This window comes from Sarcophilus harrisii, chromosome 4, assembly GCF_902635505.1.
Source record: "Sarcophilus harrisii chromosome 4, mSarHar1.11, whole genome shotgun sequence".
NCBI classification, from domain to species: domain Eukaryota; kingdom Metazoa; phylum Chordata; class Mammalia; order Dasyuromorphia; family Dasyuridae; genus Sarcophilus; species Sarcophilus harrisii.
Genome location: NC_045429.1, coordinates 393,808,955 through 393,828,675, shown reverse-complemented (window position 1 = coordinate 393,828,675; position 19,721 = coordinate 393,808,955). Strand labels below are relative to the sequence as shown.

The following is a 19,721-nucleotide window of genomic DNA, read 5'->3' as shown; positions in this document are numbered from 1 at the left end:
GAACAACAGGTCGGAGCCCAATGCAGTTGTCCACACTGGAGGAGGAGAAAACCATTTGATATCATTTCTTTTTTCTTTTGGGAGGGAAGAGGCAGAGAATTACACCTCTTACAAATCAGCTTAATCCCATCACTTTTGATTTTTACCATCAGCTCAGAAGTGGCCACTTCCCTCTCAGTAATGGCCTGTTTAACTTGGGGTTGCTGCCCAAGAGCCAAGGCATTTGTTTGTCTCAGCCACAAATTCAGCTCCAAAGGCTCAGAACTCCTTCCTACACAAGTAGAGCTTGTTTATTTTTTTAACCTGATTCTTTACCTATAGGTTCCTGTGCTTGAGTGCATGAGAAAATGTATTAGAATTCAGCTCCAACACTGAAGAGTATATTAGAAAGGGTGCTGGATTTAATTGTCAGGCAAGTGCAGTTCAGAGCTTAAGGGAGATCCAGGGCAGCTGGGTGGGGCACTGGGCCTGGAGTCAGGAAGACTTAATTTCCTGAATTGAAATCTGGTTTCTGGCACTGCCTAGCTGAGTGATCCTGGGCAAGTCATGTCACCCTGTTTGCCTCAGTTTCCTTCTCTGTAAAATGAGCTGGAGAAAGCCATGCAAACCACTCCAGTGTCTTTGCCAAGAAAACCCCTATTGGTCACAGAGAGTCAGGTACAAGTGAAAACAACTAAACAACAGTAAGTCCTGAAGACATTTAAGAACTGTGGGACTTTGGGTGAATTGTTTTGATTCTGTAAACCTCAGTTTTCTTTAGGGGCTAAACGGGGTTGATGAACATAAATAATGGAATCTTAGCCCCAGAAAAGAGGGAGGAAATAGGCTCCTTTCTTTCCTTAGGGAGATGAGGTTGGGGGCAATGTGTGCAGAATGTCACTGTTGCAGTTAATACAGTCCCAGTGTCAGCTTCCTTCAACTGTGTTTCTTTGTTACAAAATAAGGCTACATTGGGTGGGGATTGGGATTAGATGGGCTAGTGTTAGCTCTGAAAAGAACCAAGCTGGGACAACAGAGGCACAACTTAGAACTGAATGAGGTATCAGGGCATGGTGCATAAAGGTCTCAGCTGGGAACAAGTCCTCCCTCTCAGACATGGTGACTTTGTGAGAAAGCCACTCAACTTAGTGTTTCCAGACAATCTAAAACGAAGTCCCTTGGAATATATCCATGGAAGGAAGTTTCCAGAGGAGTTTCCCATCCCCACTGAAGGGGGTTCATGAGACTCGAGTACCTGTCTCACAATATGGTTGTAAGAAAAGTGCCTTGTAAATCCTATCAGTAGCCTATTTCCAGAAAACAGCACCAAAATACCTGCCACCCTCGTTTGTCTTCAAAAAACATGTCTCCTGAGAGCTTAAATAGACATTGTCCCAAGGCAGGAGCTGGAGCCAGCCTGCCAGTAAGCACATGTATTGCCTGAGAGCTGGACAGAGACCTGAGCATTTCTCACAGAAGATGAGTAATAACAGGGAAATGATAAAAATGCATCTACTCCCTGTGGCCTGTTTTCATAGCCTTTCTCCTTATGGGGCCTGGATGCCTCCTTTGGGCTAGATAATGTCTGAGAATCCCATCAGTCTCATTTACCTGTGAGCCAGAAGTCTTGGCTCCCGGGAGAGCATTCAAAGAGGGGGAGTTGGATTATCCCCTGACATGCACTTCCAGGCTGGCCCAGTAGCCCCTCCTCACACCATCAGAGCCAGAAAGGGCTTTCGAGGTCACCAAGTCAGTCTCACTCATTTTACAGAGGAGGAGACTGGCCCCCAGGGGAGGGACTTGCCAAGGTGGCAGAGGTGGGCTCCTGCCTCGGGTCTCTGTCTTCAGACCAAGTCCAGCATACTTTTCATGTTACCACAGGGCCCTCTACTTTACCTCTGCCCTCACTAGCCCCAGAAGCATTCTCTTAAGTTCTTGATGAGAAAGATGCTTAGGAACACTAAGGAATTTCTCGCATTACAGGGGAGATGTTTGAAGCTCCTCTTGGTATCGCCATTGGACCATCGATTTGAACTGAAATGGTTCTGGGAGGCATCTACTTGCACACTTCCATTTTACAGATGAGTAAATCGAGGCCCACAGAAGTTGTGACTTGCCTGAGGTCACAGACCCTGGCACATAGGAAGCACTTACTAGATGTTGGTTAAATTGCATTTCCTGGAAGAGGCAGGGAGAGTGATTGATTATCTTTCATTCTGAAAGAGGGTCATGATATCAGGGAGGCAATGCCATGACATGGAAGTGAATTAGATTTAATGAGAGTTCCAGGAAGGAAGTTCCAGAGTTCCTTCCCACTGTAAGGGTAATAATGAGACTGGATGACTGTCAAAATATGGTTGTGTAAGAAAATCCTGGTTCATATCCTAGTAGCTCCTATTTCAAAACTTAGAGCAAAATACCTGCACCACGTTTAGTCTTCAAAAAATGTCGAGGAAGTTAAATAGACATTTTCCTCAAGGATGTAGCTGAGCCAGCTCAATGACAGTGTTCCAATGAAAGGCCTGGAAGGATAGGAGAATGTCCAAGGAGAGGATATCAGAAATGATAAAATGGATGTAACTGTGGCACTCGGTTCCTAGCCTTTCTCCTTAGGAGCTGGATCCTCCTTTGGAACTAGATGATGTCTGAGGATCCTGTCAGTTTCACTTTGCATGTGAGCAGGAAAGTCTGGCTGCCGGAGAATTAAAGGGGGAGTTGGATTATCCCCTGGCATGCACTTCAGGCTGGCAGTAGCCTCTCCAGCATCAGAGCCAAAGGGCCATTGGGGATGTACTCAGTAGTCTACTATTTCAGAGCTTTGGTTATGCTAGTGCAGACGGAACAAGGTGGCAAGGTGGGCTCCTGTTAATCTTGTCTTCAGATCCAATGTCCAGAATACTTACAGTTACCACAGGGCCCCACTTTACCTTCTGCCTTCACCTAAAATCCCTAAAGCATTCTTTAAGTTCTTGATGAGAAGATTTTTTTGAACACTAAATGGAATTTTGGCATTACAGGAGATGTTTGTCTTCCCTTAGTACAACTTCATTGGACCAATGATTTAGAACTTGAAATGGTTCTGGGAGGCATCTACTTCACTTCCACTTTTACAGATAAAAAATCGAGGCCATGTTTGCTTTTTGAAGTAGTCAGACCTTGGCAAATAGGGAAGGACCTTCAGTGCCAATAGGTCGACTGATGAGGTAAAAAGAAAATGGAATGGCCTCATAAGATGGTTTTAGATGTATAAAACCCCAGACTTTCCCACAAAGCCCTAAAGAAGATGCTATTTACCGTATGTCCTATGTCACTGAATGGGGGAAAAAAATCCTTTTTCATTCTATTCCTATTCATTCATTTCAATTGTATCCAACTCTTTGTGACCCTATTTGGAGTTTTCTGGGCAAAGATACTGCAGTGGTTGGCTATTTCCTTCTTCAGCTCATTTTACCGATGAGGAAACTGAGGCAAACAAAGTTAAATGACTTATCCAGGGTCGTAGACCTGGTAAGTGCTGAGGCCAGGCCTTCCTGACTCTATCTAGATCAGGTGCTTTACCCATTTTATCATGTCATTGGCCCAGAGCATCTACCTCCATTTTTTTCCTTAGGTAGTGATCTATGATTGTGGAATACTCTGTACTACTTTTAAATTTTTATGTTTTTATTTTGCTTCAGAATGTGTGTCTATCCGGTTGAATCTATTTAGTTTTTCATTATTATATGGGGACTGTTTGGGGAAAAGAGGAGATGTTAAACCAAGTAAAGGAAGCAGGATGTCCATAAATTTAGATTTTCAATCAAACATGACAGATAATATTTTAATTGAAAAGGTCTCTAAATTTGTTAAATTTTATTTAGGATTGAGTTCATTTTCATAAATTTCCTAAAGGTCCATATGAGGTAGGGAATTTGTAGTCACAGATCATAATTTATGAGATGAGTTTATTCAAGTCAGGTTTTAAATTTGTCTTCCTGGAATACTTGAAGTCTAGAAAGCAAGTTTCGTAGCTCCTACTGAAACTATGTCAGAATTCACCAGAGCTTGCGCCATGCTCTTGGCGCCAAAGGAGCTGTAATGGCATTTGGAATTCTTCTAGGGTGATTCTTCCCTGATATCCTATGCGCAAGAAAAAAGTCAGAAGGAAACATGTGAACCAAAACCCCAGGAAAAAGGGAAGTGATTGAAGGGAAGAGGGTTGACTAATGCAGAGAACTCAGTTGAAGAAGATGGAACAATCTCATGGAAAGTCAGAATGGATGGAGAGAGCCATGGTGTGACAGGATTGGCAGCCTCAATTACATTCATATCCTCTTGTCACAGCTCTCTCTTTTGTCTTCCTCGTAGTCTTGCTGTGCTCTAAAAGCTCCAGGATTGTTTGGTGTGTTTAATGTCACCTGTGAAACTATTTGTGATTGACATGTTCAGTGGGATAACTTGGAATAAGGTCCTTTGATTTTTAACTAGATTAGTAAAGAGGGCTTGATTCTGGAACAAATCTTTAAAAATAGGTTTTGCACATAGGAGGAATGCTTTTTTTTATTTTTGATTTTATGAGAAAGGAAGTGGGTGACTGTGTGTGTGTGTTCTGTGTATATGTAATATTCAAACAATATACTGAAATTATTGCCCTTTCTATCTTAAACTTTCTAACTCTTACTGTGGAGTTGCTAAGAGTATGAAATCTGAGATCCTGGGAAATGGAATTTGTAAATTTCAAAAGTTAAGAGGAAAGTTTTGTTCTGTAAGAAATACAAAGGTGCAGACCAAGAAACTGATTATGGTTTTCCAGATTTGCTAATGAATGACAGAACTCAAGAGATCATTATATATGTCAACAACGATACTGTATGAAGATGTAATCTGATGGAAGTGGATTTCTTTGACAAAAGACCTAATTCAGTTTCAGTTGATCAATGATGGACAGAAGTAGCTACACCAAAGAAAAAAACACTGGGAAATGAATGTAAACTGTTTGCATTTCTGTTTTTCTTCCCGGGTCATTTTTACCTTCTGAATCCAATTCTCCCTGTGCAACAAGAAAACTGTTTGGATCTGCACACATATATTGTATCTAGGATATACTAGGACATATTCAACATATATAGGACTGCTTGCCATTTAGGGAAGGGGGTGGAGGGTGGAGGGAAAATCGGATAGAAGTGAGTGCAAGGATAATGTTGTAAAAAATATTACCTGGCATGGATTCTGTCAATAAAAAGTTACTATAATAATAATAATAATAAAAAGACACTGTTGAGTAAAGGGAATACATAGTTTGATAGCCCTTGGGCATAGTTCCAAATTGCCTCCAGAATGTTGATCCGCTCACAACTCACTAACAATAATATTAGGTTTTTTTGATATATTGGTTAGTTTTGCTCAACTGTGGGGAGGGGGGGAGGATTTCCTTTTTTTTCTCATTATTATATGGGGTGACTTTTGGGGAAAGAGGAAAAGGAAATGTGATTAATATAAAAGCAAAGGATGTCCATAAATATTGATTTTAAAACACCACAAGTATGATGCATTCCAAAATGCATCAAGAAAAGGTCCTGATGTAGTTTGTAATTTAGTCCCTCAAAATTGGAGTTCAGTTTTCATTAAATTTCCTGAAAGGTCCATATGAGGTAGGGAATTTTGTTAGTCACAGTCATGACATTTATGGAGACTGAGTTTGTTCAGTCAGGTTTGGCTTTTGGTCTTCCTGGAATACTTGGAGGTTCCTGTAGCCAAGTCAGGTAGCTCATTGAACTACTGAAGTGGAGAATGCAATCAGAGCTGGGCACTGTGGCACTGGGCAAAGGAGCTTGTTGGCATTTGGGAATCCGTAGGAGTGATTCTTCCCCTGGATAATCACTAGCGGCAGCCGTTCAGACGGATCATGTAACCAGAGAACTCCCAGGACAAAAGAGAGCCAGTGTTGAACAGAGGAAGAGGGGTTGACCTGAATGCAGAGAACTCAGTGGAAGAAAAGATGGGAACAATCTGCAGGAAAGTCAGAGAGGATGGAGAGAGCCATGGAGGTGACCGGATTGGCAGCTCTCCACTCACATTCTTCCTCTGGCTCCCACAGCTGCTCTCTGTTTGTCTTCCTCCAGGAGTCTTGCTTGGTGCCTCTAAACCAGCAGTCAGGATTGCTTTGGTGTGTTTAATGTCACCATGAAACTATTTGTGATTGACTTGCTCAGTGGGATAACCTGGAATAAGGTCCTTTGATTTTCTCAACTAGATTAGAAAAAGAGGGCTGTGATTCTGGAATCAATCTTGTAAAAATAGGCTCTGTGATCAGAAAGCAGGGAGGAAATGTTTTGTTTTATTTTGTTTTTATGAGCATAGGAGAGTGGAGTGACTGTGTGTGTGTGTGTGTGTGTACATACATGTATATATTCAAACACATGTATAACTGAAATTTTCCCCCCTTCCTTTCTTATCACTTATAGCTTCCCACACTCTTAGATGGCAGTTCTCAAGGTATAAATCTGAGATCCTGGGGAAAGGCCTTATCTACTATATCTCCAAAAGTTCAAGAGGTAAGTGGTCTGATGACAGTAATTACAATGCAGACCAAGGAAACATGATTATGGTTTTCCCAGATTTTCCCACACTTAATCCACCAAGTAGTTGATCCCTGAGAGCAACACGACTCCCTGGCCTTCCAGTTTGTAGTGTGACAGTTGATGATCCCTTTTAATAGTCTTAAAATCTTTTTACCTCCCTTTAATTTTTTTTGAATCTCTCTCATTTTACTCATTGAACAAGAATCCTGTGGCTTTTGAGTGCAGTACAAGTGGCCCTAGGACCAGAATATAAGCCTCTTCAGTTGGTGAATGAGTTCCAGGCTGCTAATTCATCTGTGATTCTTCAGTCCTGTTTTTTGTTTTTGATTTTTGAAGATTGTTTTCTTCTCTCACCCAGTCTGGAAATTCAAGGGTGATTCATGGACCAAATGGCTCTGAAATTTTGACCTGCTCTGTGTCAGGCCTGGGCTGGTTTATTTCTCCTTGGAAAAACATGGTGACTTCTTGTTCCCCAAAGGCTCACTATATTGATGCCAGATAGTGTGGATACCCTGTTGGTATCCTGGAAATTCTAAATGCAAGAGATCTACCAGGCTCAGTCTCCCTTATAATGGAAAGTATAGGCAGGTACTACTAGGCATAACATGAAGTCCTATAATGCTGTGACCAAGCCATATTACCACTAAGTCTTGCTCTCCAGGTTGGACATTTTTGTCTGTAGCAATCACCTTTGACATGGACTCCAATCCTGATCCTCTGCTCAGTGACTCTGAATCTAGCAAGTACCTCATCCTTCCCTTCTCCCCCTCAGCCAACAAGGGTTGAAACCCATTTTATCTAGAAGTTTATTCATGATCAAAATAATTCATCTTCTGGTAATTCTTCAAAAGATCAACGAGAGGATGTGGGATGAAATTAAAGACCCCTTCATGCCTTGGTAGAGAATATGAGAATGGCTTTGGCCACAAAAACAAACAATAAAAAAAAGAATTATTTAGGGGAAAAAAGAAAAAAAAATCTTCCATTGACCAACCTTCTAGAGATGAACTTCTTCAAACTCTGTAGTCTGATCTTCTTATCTATAAAGTCCATCACTGAATATATATTTGAAGCCTAACTTTAAATCTGGTCCTACAAGAACTTCTGCTGAGACTGCCTTCTAGAGCTCAGGATATTTCAAATGTTATGCTTAAGCATTAGAGTAGGGCTTCAGTGGAGAATTCATAAAGGACAAATATATATTTAATAATTATATATAAGCTCAAGATCAATCAGAAATCTACCCATCCAGGTCTGAGTTGCTCCCAAGATCAGTAATCATCTGTCTTCTCTTAATTAAAAGCTGACCCACTACTGGGCCCCATCTCCTCTACTGCTGTGACCAGAGGAACTAGAAGAATTTGTAACTAGAATTTTGCCGATTTAGGGTTAATTTCACAAAGGACCCAGAGCTTGCATCAAGAAAGTGGTACATAATTGTGAGCATACTCACAGTTAGGTGTGTGTGGAGAGACTGCCCCATGGGGGCCGGGGATGGATAGAGAAAAGGGAAGGAAGCAAATGCCATTTGGTGGTTTCCTCTTTCAATGAGTTGTTTTTATTAACCAGATATTAAGCTTGGTTGTTTCTAGCACCTAAGTGATGGAGATGCTTTTGGAGTTCATTAAAATTTGGTCCTTGAATCAATACCCTGGCCTTCTAGTTATAGCTCTGCCTATTGTGTTGTTCAGTCATTCAGTCATATCTAGTTCTTCCTGACCCCATAAATCCATGTCTTCCTGACCATAGAAGGTTAGCACTTTCTATACTATCTCTCAAAGTCCATCCCAGTTCATTTTTGTTTTTTTTTTAAGATACTGTCCCAGACCCAAGAATGGCCCATTTTCTGTATTTTGTTTTTAAAAATGTGCCAAGGAAGCTAGCTAACCTTCAGTCCTTCCCCCATTCACTCCCACTTCCCAATCTTCTCAGCCCTGAATATATCAGGTTGTGTTCCCCCAAAACCAGAACAACTTAAAGTTGGATCTTGCCTTTGCAGACTGATTAACCTTTCAATCGAGTCATTCTTTTGTGGGGAAAAATGAGCATAGAGCAGACATAGTAGCTATGCTGGTAGGATGTGGAAATTGAGGACACTGTATTCAACCCATCACCCAGCTCTTTAAGGTATTTTACTTAATCATACTTTGCTTTATCAGGATTCAAGAATTCCAAATTGGTGCCTATCAACATAACAAGCATGGGGCAGATAGTACATAAAGGAATTTAAGGCATATCAACATTTCTCATTCCTGAGTGGTTGTCAGGGGATTGCTTAGATTGTTTAGAATGTAAGGCAAATCTCTGTGTACCCATGTAGAGGACCCAATAGGTAGTAACCATTGCTGATGACTGACCTTGTATGAGTCTCGGATTTGGATAATCACGAGGGAACTCAGAGGACATCTGGATCAATCCGTGTCTGAACCATAGTTAGCTAGCTTTTCTTGAAGATTTCATCTGTGTGAGCCCTTTAGCTGCTCTGGGCCCCAGTTTCCTCGTCTATAAAAAAAGAGGTTTGTCTAGATGGCTTCTGCTCTCCCTTCCAGTTTTCTAATTTTGAGACCATATCTTTGAGCCTCTTCTCCTTTTGGAAAGCACTAACTGTTATGTCGGGATAGCTAGGTGCCCCAGTGGCGAGAGCTCTGGGCCTGCAGTGAGGAAGATCTGAGTTCAAATGTGGCCTCAGTCACTTACTGTGTGATCCTAGGTAAATCCCTTAACCTCTATTTGCTGTAATCCACTGGAGAAGGAAATGGTAAATCACTCCATATCTGTGCCAAGAAAACCCCACAGACATTATGATTCAAGGGGTCACAAAGGCTCCGACTTTACTGAACAACAATAAAGCATTAGGGAAATCTTCCTCTTACCAAGACTTGGTTTATTTCTCTGAAACTTCCCACCCATTTGTCCCAGTTATGCCCTCTGGGACCGGGCAGAACAAGTCTAGTTCCTCTTTTCTAGTGAGAATCTTTCAGCATTTAAATCCAATTCTTATCAAGTCTTCTTGTCAGCTGAAAGGACCCATAGGTGGGTCCGCTTAGGGCAGAACAGGTGAGATGATCAATGACTAATTCATGGAACAGTTGCATCCTGAGTGCCATATTGTTCTGTTGCCCCATATTGAGTTTGCAGTCCATTAGAAGCCCCGAATCTTTTCTAATTGTAACCATCCCTTCCTCCTCTAGCTTGTACTGATGATAGGTTTTTCAACCTCAGTGCAAACTTACCATTCACCCCTGTTAGATTTAATCTGATTCCATTTGGGCTAGTGCTAGAACCTAGGAAGACCTTTGTGAACGTGTCTTCTCTTAACTCCCCATCCCAACTGTGCAAAATCTGCCAGTATGATAAGCCACCATCTCTTCCCTGTTGGTTGTTATGGCCAGGTCCCCAGTATTGCAGGAAGCCGTTCCCTTTGACATGAGTAAGGGGAGCTACATTCCCTCCGCGTTGCCCATCCTGTGTGGTTTTGGCCAAAAGGGCAAATATAATAATGACCATGAGACTAATCCCTCCCAGGGCATTGTGAGATTCACAGTGGTAGAAGGACCCCGGCATCTTCTCTTTGGTGACTGTGACTATTATCACAGGCGTGACTGCTCAGATTCTCTGGAACAGTTGTCATTTTACAGAAGCGAGGGTTGGCATGTGAACCAAGAAGGGGTGACAAGTAAACTTCCCAGAATGTCTATGGAGGACTGATTGCAGACCCACCCCACTGAGTTCCAGTGATAGTTTTAAATCCCCAAATGCTTTTTAACACATGTTGGGAGGTATGTTTGCAAGAAGTATGTCCCTCCTTCCCCAAAGGCTAAGCAAAGGGGGATCCTGGGGCCTCTCAGATAAACCCTGGACATTCTTCTTACTGATGTAGATCTCTCTTCTTCAGATTATGGTGGTTTGTTGTTCTGAAACAGAAGGGGAGAGAGAGGAGAGAAAAAGGGAAGAAGAGAGAGAGTGGGAAAGAAAAAGAGGAAAGGAAGAAGAGGGAAGATGAGGGAAAGAGAAGAGAATGAGAGAGAAAATAAAGAGACAACAGGGGAGGCAGGATGGGAAAAGTTTGGGAGGAGAGAGAAAAGAAAGAGACACATAAAGAACTAACTTTCTGTGGGTCATATGCTAAATTTTATCCTGGAATCTCAGAGAAAAGAATTTCTCAGTAGGGCTGAGAGTTTTCTCCCTCCAGTTTACTTCTTCATTTCCTACAAGTTCTCAGCAAAGCAAAAGAGAAGCCAAAAGTTCACAGTGTATGAGACTGCTTCTCAGGGGGCTGTTCTTTCCAATCTATAAGCTTTGTGCTTAGGTAGCCTGCGCTGGCCAGCACCACCTTTCTTGTGGAGGCTCTTCTCCGTCCTAGAGGAGATATTATAGACTTCTCCCTGTGCTGAGTAGACCAAGAGTCCCCATCAGCTCTCCCATAGCCCACCAGACACATTTCCAGGAAAGACACACAAGGGGAATTGAAGGAAGAGAAGGAGACTATTAATAGATTCTTTAGGTCCAGGAGTGGACACCACTCCTCGCCCACACTCCCGGCTTCCTCCATTCCTCTGGGCACATCAGTCTGTCTTTATTTTTTGTGAAGATCACGTATTTTTAAATCAGCAAGAGTCAGGAATTCAGGTTAGGGGAAAATCGTCAGTCTTTATTCTCAGTGAAGAAGGATGAGGGGAAGAAAATTTGGAGAATGTGGCAGCTGAGTCAAAGCTAGGACCAGCAGCCACATGACCAGCAGCAGGAGTATGGAACCCCGCCCAATTCCTCCCAGCTTCTCTTCCTGTGTCCCTCTGCTCCACCCACCAAAATCGTATTTCCTGTACAAACATCAGACTTGAGGAGAGTGGAGGGACCATTCTTTATTAATCATGTATAAATAGAGTAAGCCCAATTACTATTTAGCCTCACATTTTAATTTAGACAACTCAAACCCCAACCCATTACATCTCCTGCTTTCTTTTATTTTAGAACACAGGTGGTCATACCACCCTGACCAGGGAGGTCAGGCCCCAAGGGAGGTGATCACAGCCTCCCTAACTTCTCAGGAAGGAGGGAAAGACCAAAGGAGGTGATCAAGCCTCCTGATTTCAGGAAAGGCGGGAAAGACCAAAGGAATACACGCCCTCCTGACATCTCAGGAAGGAGATGAAAGCACCAAAGGAAGTTTTAGGGGCCTGGGCTGAAGGGTCTTATTATACAAACCCATCAGCATGGGAGGTATTGCGTTAATTTAAAAAACGAGAGGTATTAGGGAACCTCCCCACAGTCAGTGCAGGCTCGATGGGTGTAACAAACGGAATTGTACACGCAAGTAGCGGAATAGCAAACAATATAAATCAAATGGTGTTGGAAAAGATCATCAGAAGTCTTAGAAGGAGGGTATAAACAACAGTCACACAAACTTTCTTCAGCGGCCAAGAGATGTCCAAACCAATCTATTTCCATTGTTTCAATGTCAGGGAATCCAATGATCCCCTGAGTTTTTTGAAGTCCTGCAAAGTCTTTTTATGTGTTGGGAATCCAAATTCCAGCAGATTTTTGAAGTCCTGTAAAGTCTTATTTATTTCAAGAATCCAATGACCTGAGAGTTTTGTCCTATGTCTCAGAGAATCCAATGATTCCTGAGCGTTTTCAAGTCCTATATCCGAAATCCAATGATTCCTGAGGGTTTTCAAGTCCAGTTAAAGAATCCAATGATTCCTGAGGGTTTTCAAGTCCTACAACAATCTTATCATGTCCAGAGAATCCAATGATTCCTGAGGGTTTTGGTCCAATCTTGATGCCATGAGTCAAATGCCAAACTGCCAGTTTTTAATGGTGAGACAATCAGCAACAGAACCACTCAATATTTCTTGGTCTTCCTTTGTTTCAAGGGTTCCTGTTCTCTCTGGATGGACAAGGGGAATATTGTTGGCACCCATCTGATTGATTCCTTCTCCACCCAAGAACAAGCAAAACCCTCTCCCAAAGCAGTTAGCCTATCTGGTCCTTTCCATTCACCACTTTCTGGGTCCTCACCTGGCGATTATCTAAAGATAGTGGAGCTGCTCACACTGGACAGACCTTCCGGGGTTATAAAACTTTCGCCGGAGCCAGGCATCTTTGTCAAAAATCAAGAAGTTTAATAAAGAGCTGATTTAAAGTTCTCTAGGGTTACCGGGCTCCCCCTTTTTTTTGGAGGAGTGTCTTTACCTGTTTCCTCCATATTTGTCCTTGAGGATTAAAAGATATGCCCGTGGGTGTAAAATTCATACTGTGCACAAAAAGTGTGCAAAATGTTTTAAGTTAAGCAGGACCATTATCTGTTTTATTGTTGTGCACACCCCTGCTTAAAAAACCAAGTACCATTTTAACCCCAAGTGTAAAACGCCTCTTCCGCACAGATAGATGGGGATTTTTTCAACTATGGAGAAAAACTCCGTTTTTTCAAAAGTCCACCTTAGGGGAAGCACTAACTCCGGCTGTTGATCCTCCCACACCAGACATGTAGGTGTCTGTTTTTAACGGCCAATGATGGGCCCCCCCTTAATGACCATCCGATCTGCACCAGTGTTCAAACCAGTCCTTCCAATGGAAGACCATTTTAAGATTGTGAGATGGTCGGCCATTGTAATTGCTGTCCAATAGATTTTGTGATCTGAAATCAGAATCTGGGTGACTATTACCAAACTGCTTATTAGGATTCTGTATGAGTAAACCTGATGCTACTATTTCTCCTGGGTCACACATTGTCTGCCTGTATTGGTGACTGGGATATTATCTACACATTCCCCAGTTTCCCACAGTGTGTGGATAGACACTGTTTTGTACGTACTCTCAGGAGGTAAAATGGTCAAGCCTACTGTGCCTGGAGGCAAGGGATCCATAGGCTGGAGAGGAACAGATTTCACCTCTCCAGGGGGTATCTCAGTTGTCTCAGCTGCATACAACTCTATTCTCCCTAATTGTAATCCCTTTCTCCCATCAGGTTGCTTCCTGGCTGATTGATTGTGTAATCCCTTTCTGCCATCATATGGCTTCCTGGCTGATTGGTCATGTCTGGGTATTGGACTTCTAGGCACTCTCTGGGTGCACCATTGGCTGCCATCATGCCCCAAGTGTTTTTTGCCTGGGGCCCTGGGGCTGGGCCCCTCATTCTGTTTCCCTGAACCTGTCTACATTCTGAGGCCCAATGGAAGCCTCTGTTGCATTTTGGACATGGGGTACCTGGGTCTTGTTCTCCCACCCTGCTTTCTCACTCTGCCTCTACCCACCAAAAATCTTCATTTCCTATACAACACATCAGGACTTGCATGGAGAGTGGGCAGGGACCATTCTTTATCCAATCATGTATATTAATAGAGTATAGCCCAATTACTATTTAGCCTCACGTACTTGGGACCTCAGTGTATCAACTCAAACCCCAGCCCATTACAATTTTTGTTGCCTAAAAAACTATCCTTTGCCTCCATTGTCAGCTCTGACTCTGCTGGCTAATGAAGCAACTTGGTATACAGGACTCAACTTAATGCAGGGGAAGGAAGCTGGGATCTGGAGTCACAAGATTTGGATTCAAATCCATTCCCTGTGTTCTTGGGCTAGTTACTCATTTCCCCAAGTTCATTCTCCTCATCCGTGTAAGGAGGATATTTGGGTTAGATGGAAAATCTGCCCCCTTCCAGCTCCAGAACTATAGTGCTCTTACTCAGGAAGGAACACTGAGCTTAAGAGTTAGGAGGGACTTGCATTTGATTCCTACCTCTGGCCTTACTGCTTGTGTGACCTGTGCAAGTCACTTAACCTCTGCCTCAGTTTCCTCAGCTATAAAATGGGCATAATAATATCTCCCAAAGTGGTTGTGAGGATCACATGAGAAATTATTTTTAAAGAACTTAGCACATAGTAGGTACTTGTTAAATACTTTCTTCTTGCATAGAAAGAGTAAATGAAAAATTGTCATGATACTTGAATTAATTAAAATGTTTAGAGTTACTATGCAAGTTTAGTTGTTGATATTGATTGCTAGGTTTTTAATATGCCCTATTAAATCTTTGTACATTTAAATTATGTAATTGTAACATGTAGATGAATATTGTGATAATTATATAAACATTATTAAATATTATCAAGAATCCATTTCAAAACTGGAAACGACTTATAAATGTCAGTTATTATTTTTACTAATTTGGGGCCATTGTTCTTTCGCAGCTAGCTGTGCGGCCAAGCGTCCAGGACCTGCTGTGGGTAACTAGACCTCTCCTGCAGAACGGGGAGCCAGAGTCAATTAGCCAATTGATGAGGATCCTCTCTGAGCTCCTGTGTGGTTACCCAGAGGGGGGCGGCTCCCGAGTGTTTTCCTTTAACTGGTATGAAGACAACAACTACAAAGCCTTCCTAGGCATAGATCCTTCCAGAAAAGATCCTGTCTATTCTTATGATAAAAGGACAAGTAAGTTTTCTTTTAGGCCTCTGGGTGACTCCTCATCTACCATGTTGGTCAGGCTGTTAGACACTCTAGGCTATGGTTGGGAATCCTGTTTTGGCCTGAATACAGTGACTTCCTCGAGTGACCACAGTCAAATGGCTGCACCTTTGTTGGGCAGGTGGGTGTGGGAAAGAGGGGCCTCTATTTTCCCACTGATGAGAAGATAGCAGTTGTGGAGTTATTTGGACATCAGACACAGACTCAGCCAAGACTTGGTTGAGAAAAACAGAGGGGACATTGGTCTCTGATCTGTTTGAAGTAGGGTTAAATTCTAAATGAAAAATTGGAGGAAAGTGGGAAGCGTGCCAACATTTCAAGCAAAGCTCAGGTTGGAAGGGCCCTGGCAAGTCAGCATGACTGTGGGTGTTTTGACAAGCACAATGCAAGAGAGATGTGTGTGTGCAGCCCTGTCTAACTTTCTAGATGCCAAGGCCCTACTAGGGAACTGTCCCCACCCTTCACTATTTCTTTCTTGGCTCTTGTAACAACAGACTGGCATGAACTAAAAAATAAAGTAAGCAGAGAGAGAGGTGCCAGCTTTACACCAGCCTCGCCACACTGACAACAGTATCGAGTCAAGCCAAGTCAGGAAGCAGTTATTCTGTGCCAGGCGATGTGGAAAATACCGTAGTTATAAGGAAAGGTGAAAAATGCCCCCCAATTATTCTTGCCCTCAAGGAGCCGACCTTCTAATGGAGGAGACCTGGTCCACACAATCAGATCCACACAAGATACACAGGCAGTAGGTAAAAGGCAGCTCAGAGAAGTTTGGAAGGGAGCCACAGAACTGATGGAAAATCAATGATGGCTTCAGTTGTCAGAGTCCTTGTATTATTCCTGGGCTCTGTACCTCCTGTTCTTGGGGGATAATGCCCTTTGCCTCTTGGCCTAATCATCAGCAGTCTTTTCAGTTCTTCTCTTCTAAAGTAAGAAATATATCAGGGGGCAGCTGGGTGGCTCCGTGGATAGAGCACCAGCCTTGAAGTCAGGAGGACCTGAGTGCAAATCTGGTCTCAGACACTTAACACTTCCTGGCTCTGTGACCCTGGGCAAGGCACTTAACCCTGATTGCCTCAGGAGGAAAAAAAGAAAGAAAGAAAATAGAAAGGAAGAAAGAAAGAAAGAAAAAATATAATAGGTAAGCCCCAGCTTTCATCTCTAGTGGGAAAAGTCTTGATTGAGCTGTACTGGGGCATTTGGTTATTTCCTAATGATGAACTTGATATTGTATGAGCCCAGCTTATTAGCTCGGCTTATTTGTTCAGGCCTCCAGTTCTGAGTGAATGGGGCCTGGGGTTTGGACATGATCGTGACTGTGCTTGGTGAAAAGCTTTGGGGCAGAGCCGATACCAGGCCATTAACCGTCTTCTCTCTTTGCAGCATCTTTTTGTAATTCATTGATCCAGAACATGGAAGCAAACCCTTTAACTAAAATAGCCTGGAGGGCAGCAAAGCCCTTGCTGATGGGGAAAATCCTTTTTACTCCGGATTCTCCTGCTGTTCATAAGATATTAAAGCATGTAAGCCTCTTCTCTCTTCAACCCTCATGCCTCCTTGTCTTGGGTCCCTCAAGAGGATAGGCTTTTTTCCTTCTGTTTTTCTGTTCTGTTTCTGGTGGGATGTTTCTTGGCGGGCCGCCTCCAGGACCCCTAGTTGTCCTTGCCACAGTGTACCAGGCTGAGCATCTCCATCAGTGACGGGCTCTCCCAGACGGAGCCCTGTGCTTGCTCTCTGATGGCAGGGCCTGCCATTCCCCCTGTCAGTGAGGTCAGATGGCCATTTGGTCTGCCCTGGCTGCCCGGGCTCAGTGTTGAGAAGGGAAGGGGAGGGACCAGCTCCCTAACAGGGGGAAACCAGAAATTTTCAGGGAGTGCAGTAGACAATGACACTGTCAGCATCTCTGCACAGCAAGAAAGCAGTCGTTTCTGTCAGTGTGGGAGAAATGGTAGCTGCTCTGAGAAACCTCCGCAGATGGAGGAACCTTCAGCTCAGTGAAGAAGAGGAGAAAACTTCTGGGAAAGCCAGGACTGCCCCAACGGGATGTTAGAAAGCACAAAGTGGACTCTTGTGCTCCCTCTTTTTCTCCCCCGCCCTTGCTCCTCTGTCTGTCTGTCCCTCCTTGTCTCTCAGGCCAACTCGACCTTTGAAGAGCTGGCACGTGTTCAGCAGTTCCTCAAGGCTTGGGAAGAAGTGGGGCCCCAGATCTGGCATTTCTTCGACAAGAGCACCCAGATGGCCATGATCCGAGTAGGTGGGGGGAGCTCTGGAGAGAGGGTCTGGGAGGGGAGCAGATAAGGAGGGAAATTGTCTGCATTTCACAAGAAAGGCTTCCTCAGGTTTTAGCATGAAGGCAGAAATATAGCAAGCACAACCCCCCTCTAACGCTGTGATGGTGTGGGATCCAGGGAGTGGGGCAAGGAAGCATGGCGTGGTCAAGCCTCCAAGCATTTATTAAGCACCCACTGTGTGCCAGGCACCGTGCTCAGTGCTGGGGATACAAAGAAAGGAAAAAGATGGGCTGCTCTTGAGGAGCTCCCAGTCTAGTGGGGAGAGAAAAGGAGACAGCCAAGTACAGACAGGAGTCAGAGAGGATAAAGCACTAAGAGAGGTACACTTCTGTGATTCATTGAGACTTGAGGGAAGCTTGGGAAGTCAGGAGGCAGAGACAGAGAGGGAGAGGGCTCTAGGCGTAAGACAGATTCAGGAAGGTCCTTTTGTGTTGTGTGTGATCTTGATTCATATCCCCACTGATAATTTCTACCTACATGACTTTGGCCAAGTCACTCCATTTTTCTGAGCTCCAGTTTCCTCATTGATAAAGTGAGAGTATTAGATTGGAGGACCTCTAAAGTCCCATCTATATCAAAATCTAGGATATAGGGGGAAATGCTATAGAAATTCCCAACATACTTTTCCTGTTTCTTTCTTAGGATACTCTGGAGAATCCAACAGTGAAAAGCTTTGTGAACAGACAGCTTGATGGGGAAGGAATCACAGCTGAAGTCATTCTCAACTTTCTCTCTAATGGGCCTCAGCAGGATCAGCCTAAAGACACGGTACACTTTGGCTGGAGGAATATCTTCAACTTCACAGACCGTACCCTGCGTCTGTTTAATCAGTACATGGAGGTGAGTCCTTGAAGTTCTCCATAATGTACTTACACTAAGGAACAAACACCCTGGAAAGTAGAGAGAAGAGATTCCATTAGCCAACAGCATGGACTTCCAGCTTAGAGATCCATTTTCACTGCAGAAGGAAGGCGTATACTGCTCAATAAAGAGAGGAACCATGGTTCTAGATTTCAAGAGCAATAGACAGAATCCTGGAGTTCAGGTCAGGTAGACCTGGATCATAAACCTGTTTCAGATATTTCTATCTGAATGATAATGGGCAAACCACTTCACACTCAGTGCCTCAGTTTCTTTATATGTAAATGAGGAAGGAAGGAAGGAAGACAGGCAAGCTAGCTTGGTCATTTCATCCTAGAAATGACCTGGTTGTCTGGGGAGGATTAGCATTTGAGAGTGTGCAGGTGACTGCTCTACCCCCCAGCCAGGCATGGACAGGGACTCTAGAGCTGGAGCTGTAAGAGACCTTGGAGACCTCTAGTCCAACCCTCTCCTTTTAGATATGGGGGCTGGGGAAATTGAGGGAATTGCCTAAAGTCACAAATATTGCATCTAAGGTAGGATTTGAACCCAGGACCTAGTGCTCTTTTCATTATTATATAAATATTTTCTTTATATAATCATTGGACCAAGGATATATGTAAAATGCTTTGTAAACCTGAAGGTTTAGTAAATGCTGGCCATATCATTCTTCTTCAGTATTTTTTTAATTGCATTTTGCTGTCTCCCTAAGATAGAAAGAACAGATAGGGACGTAAGTACTCCTCCAGAGGTAGAGAGGAAAGGGACCTTAAAGTCCACTGAGTGCCTGCCCTGATTTTACAAATGAGGAAACTGAGGCAGACAGTGGGTAAGTAAAGTGCTCAGGGACACCCAGATACAAAGTGTGAGGCTCCTGTGCAGGGCTTTTAAGCCTGAAGGCTGGAGAAGAATGCTGGAGCCAGGATTCCTTTGGGTAACAGGCTGCATTCTATGGCCTCTGGTGCCCCTTTCCCTTGAGATTCTGTAACTCTGGAACCGCCTGAAGACACACCCGCAGCTTCTCAGGTGGCTGTTCTGTGGGTGCTCAGGCATCTAATGCCCTTGATGCTTTCCCTGCCAAATGCCTTCTGCAATACTGACTGCTCAGGAGTGCGCTGGAACAGGGTTACTATCTGGCTCTCCAGAAAACCAGGCACACTGGTAAGTTTAATCTGCATTATGAACATGTTCTCCAGGATCTCTCAAGTTAAGATAATGAACAAAACAATACACGTGTGCTGTGATTTGTAGCATTTGCTGATTTTTTAAAGGGTAAATGCTCACATTGAACATTAGACAACCAGCCTTTAAGAGGTCCGAGCTGGCTTCAGAATGCCCCTGTGTATGCCCTACACGACCCTCTCTGTCTTTTCCCACTTACTCTTTCTCTCCAGGAAATAAAAAAATACTCTGAGCCACTGATTAGGTTGCAGTGTCCTGGGCTGGGAAGAAAGGCCTTAAGACTATTCAGAAACAGCTGCAGTGTGGAAGTACTCCATGAGTTTATCCATGTGTTATCGAACAGTTTCTGAGGATTTCTCCTCACCCCCAACAAATTCTCTCCCC

At 43.5% G+C, this 19,721-nt stretch overlaps 2 protein-coding genes across 2 annotated transcripts in view; both read left to right on the top strand.

Moving 5' to 3' along the window:
* Window positions 1–5,999: 5,999 nt before the first annotated feature.
* LOC116423644 (retinal-specific phospholipid-transporting ATPase ABCA4-like) lies at window positions 6,000–16,858 on the top strand. The gene is made up of 4 exons (XM_031968701.1): window positions 6,000–6,005; window positions 6,423–6,512; window positions 14,730–14,970; window positions 16,387–16,858. Exons 1-4 carry the CDS (start codon window positions 6,000–6,002, stop codon window positions 16,584–16,586), a joined length of 537 nt encoding a protein of 178 aa, XP_031824561.1. The 3' UTR covers window positions 16,587–16,858.
* Window positions 16,859–16,939: 81 nt separating this feature from the next.
* The window catches only part of ABCA4 (ATP binding cassette subfamily A member 4), a 118,846-nt gene continuing 116,064 nt past the window's right edge, over window positions 16,940–19,721 (top strand). The window contains exons 1-2 of the mRNA XM_031967109.1: window positions 16,940–17,253; window positions 17,937–18,134. Coding sequence (XP_031822969.1) covers window positions 17,047–17,253; window positions 17,937–18,134 — 405 coding nt within the window. The 5' untranslated portion in view covers window positions 16,940–17,046. The remainder of the gene's footprint in view (window positions 17,254–17,936; window positions 18,135–19,721) is intronic.

What these genes read in the sequence shown, in the direction of transcription:
- LOC116423644 (XM_031968701.1), top strand. An exon ending in TATCTCCAAAAGTTCAAGAG is followed by an intron (nt 6,513 to 14,729) that starts GTAAGTGGTCTG and finishes GTTCTTTCGCAG; the next exon opens with CTAGCTGTGCGGCCAAGCGT. An exon ending in TTCTTATGATAAAAGGACAA is followed by an intron (nt 14,971 to 16,386) that starts GTAAGTTTTCTT and finishes CTCTCTTTGCAG; the next exon opens with CATCTTTTTGTAATTCATTG.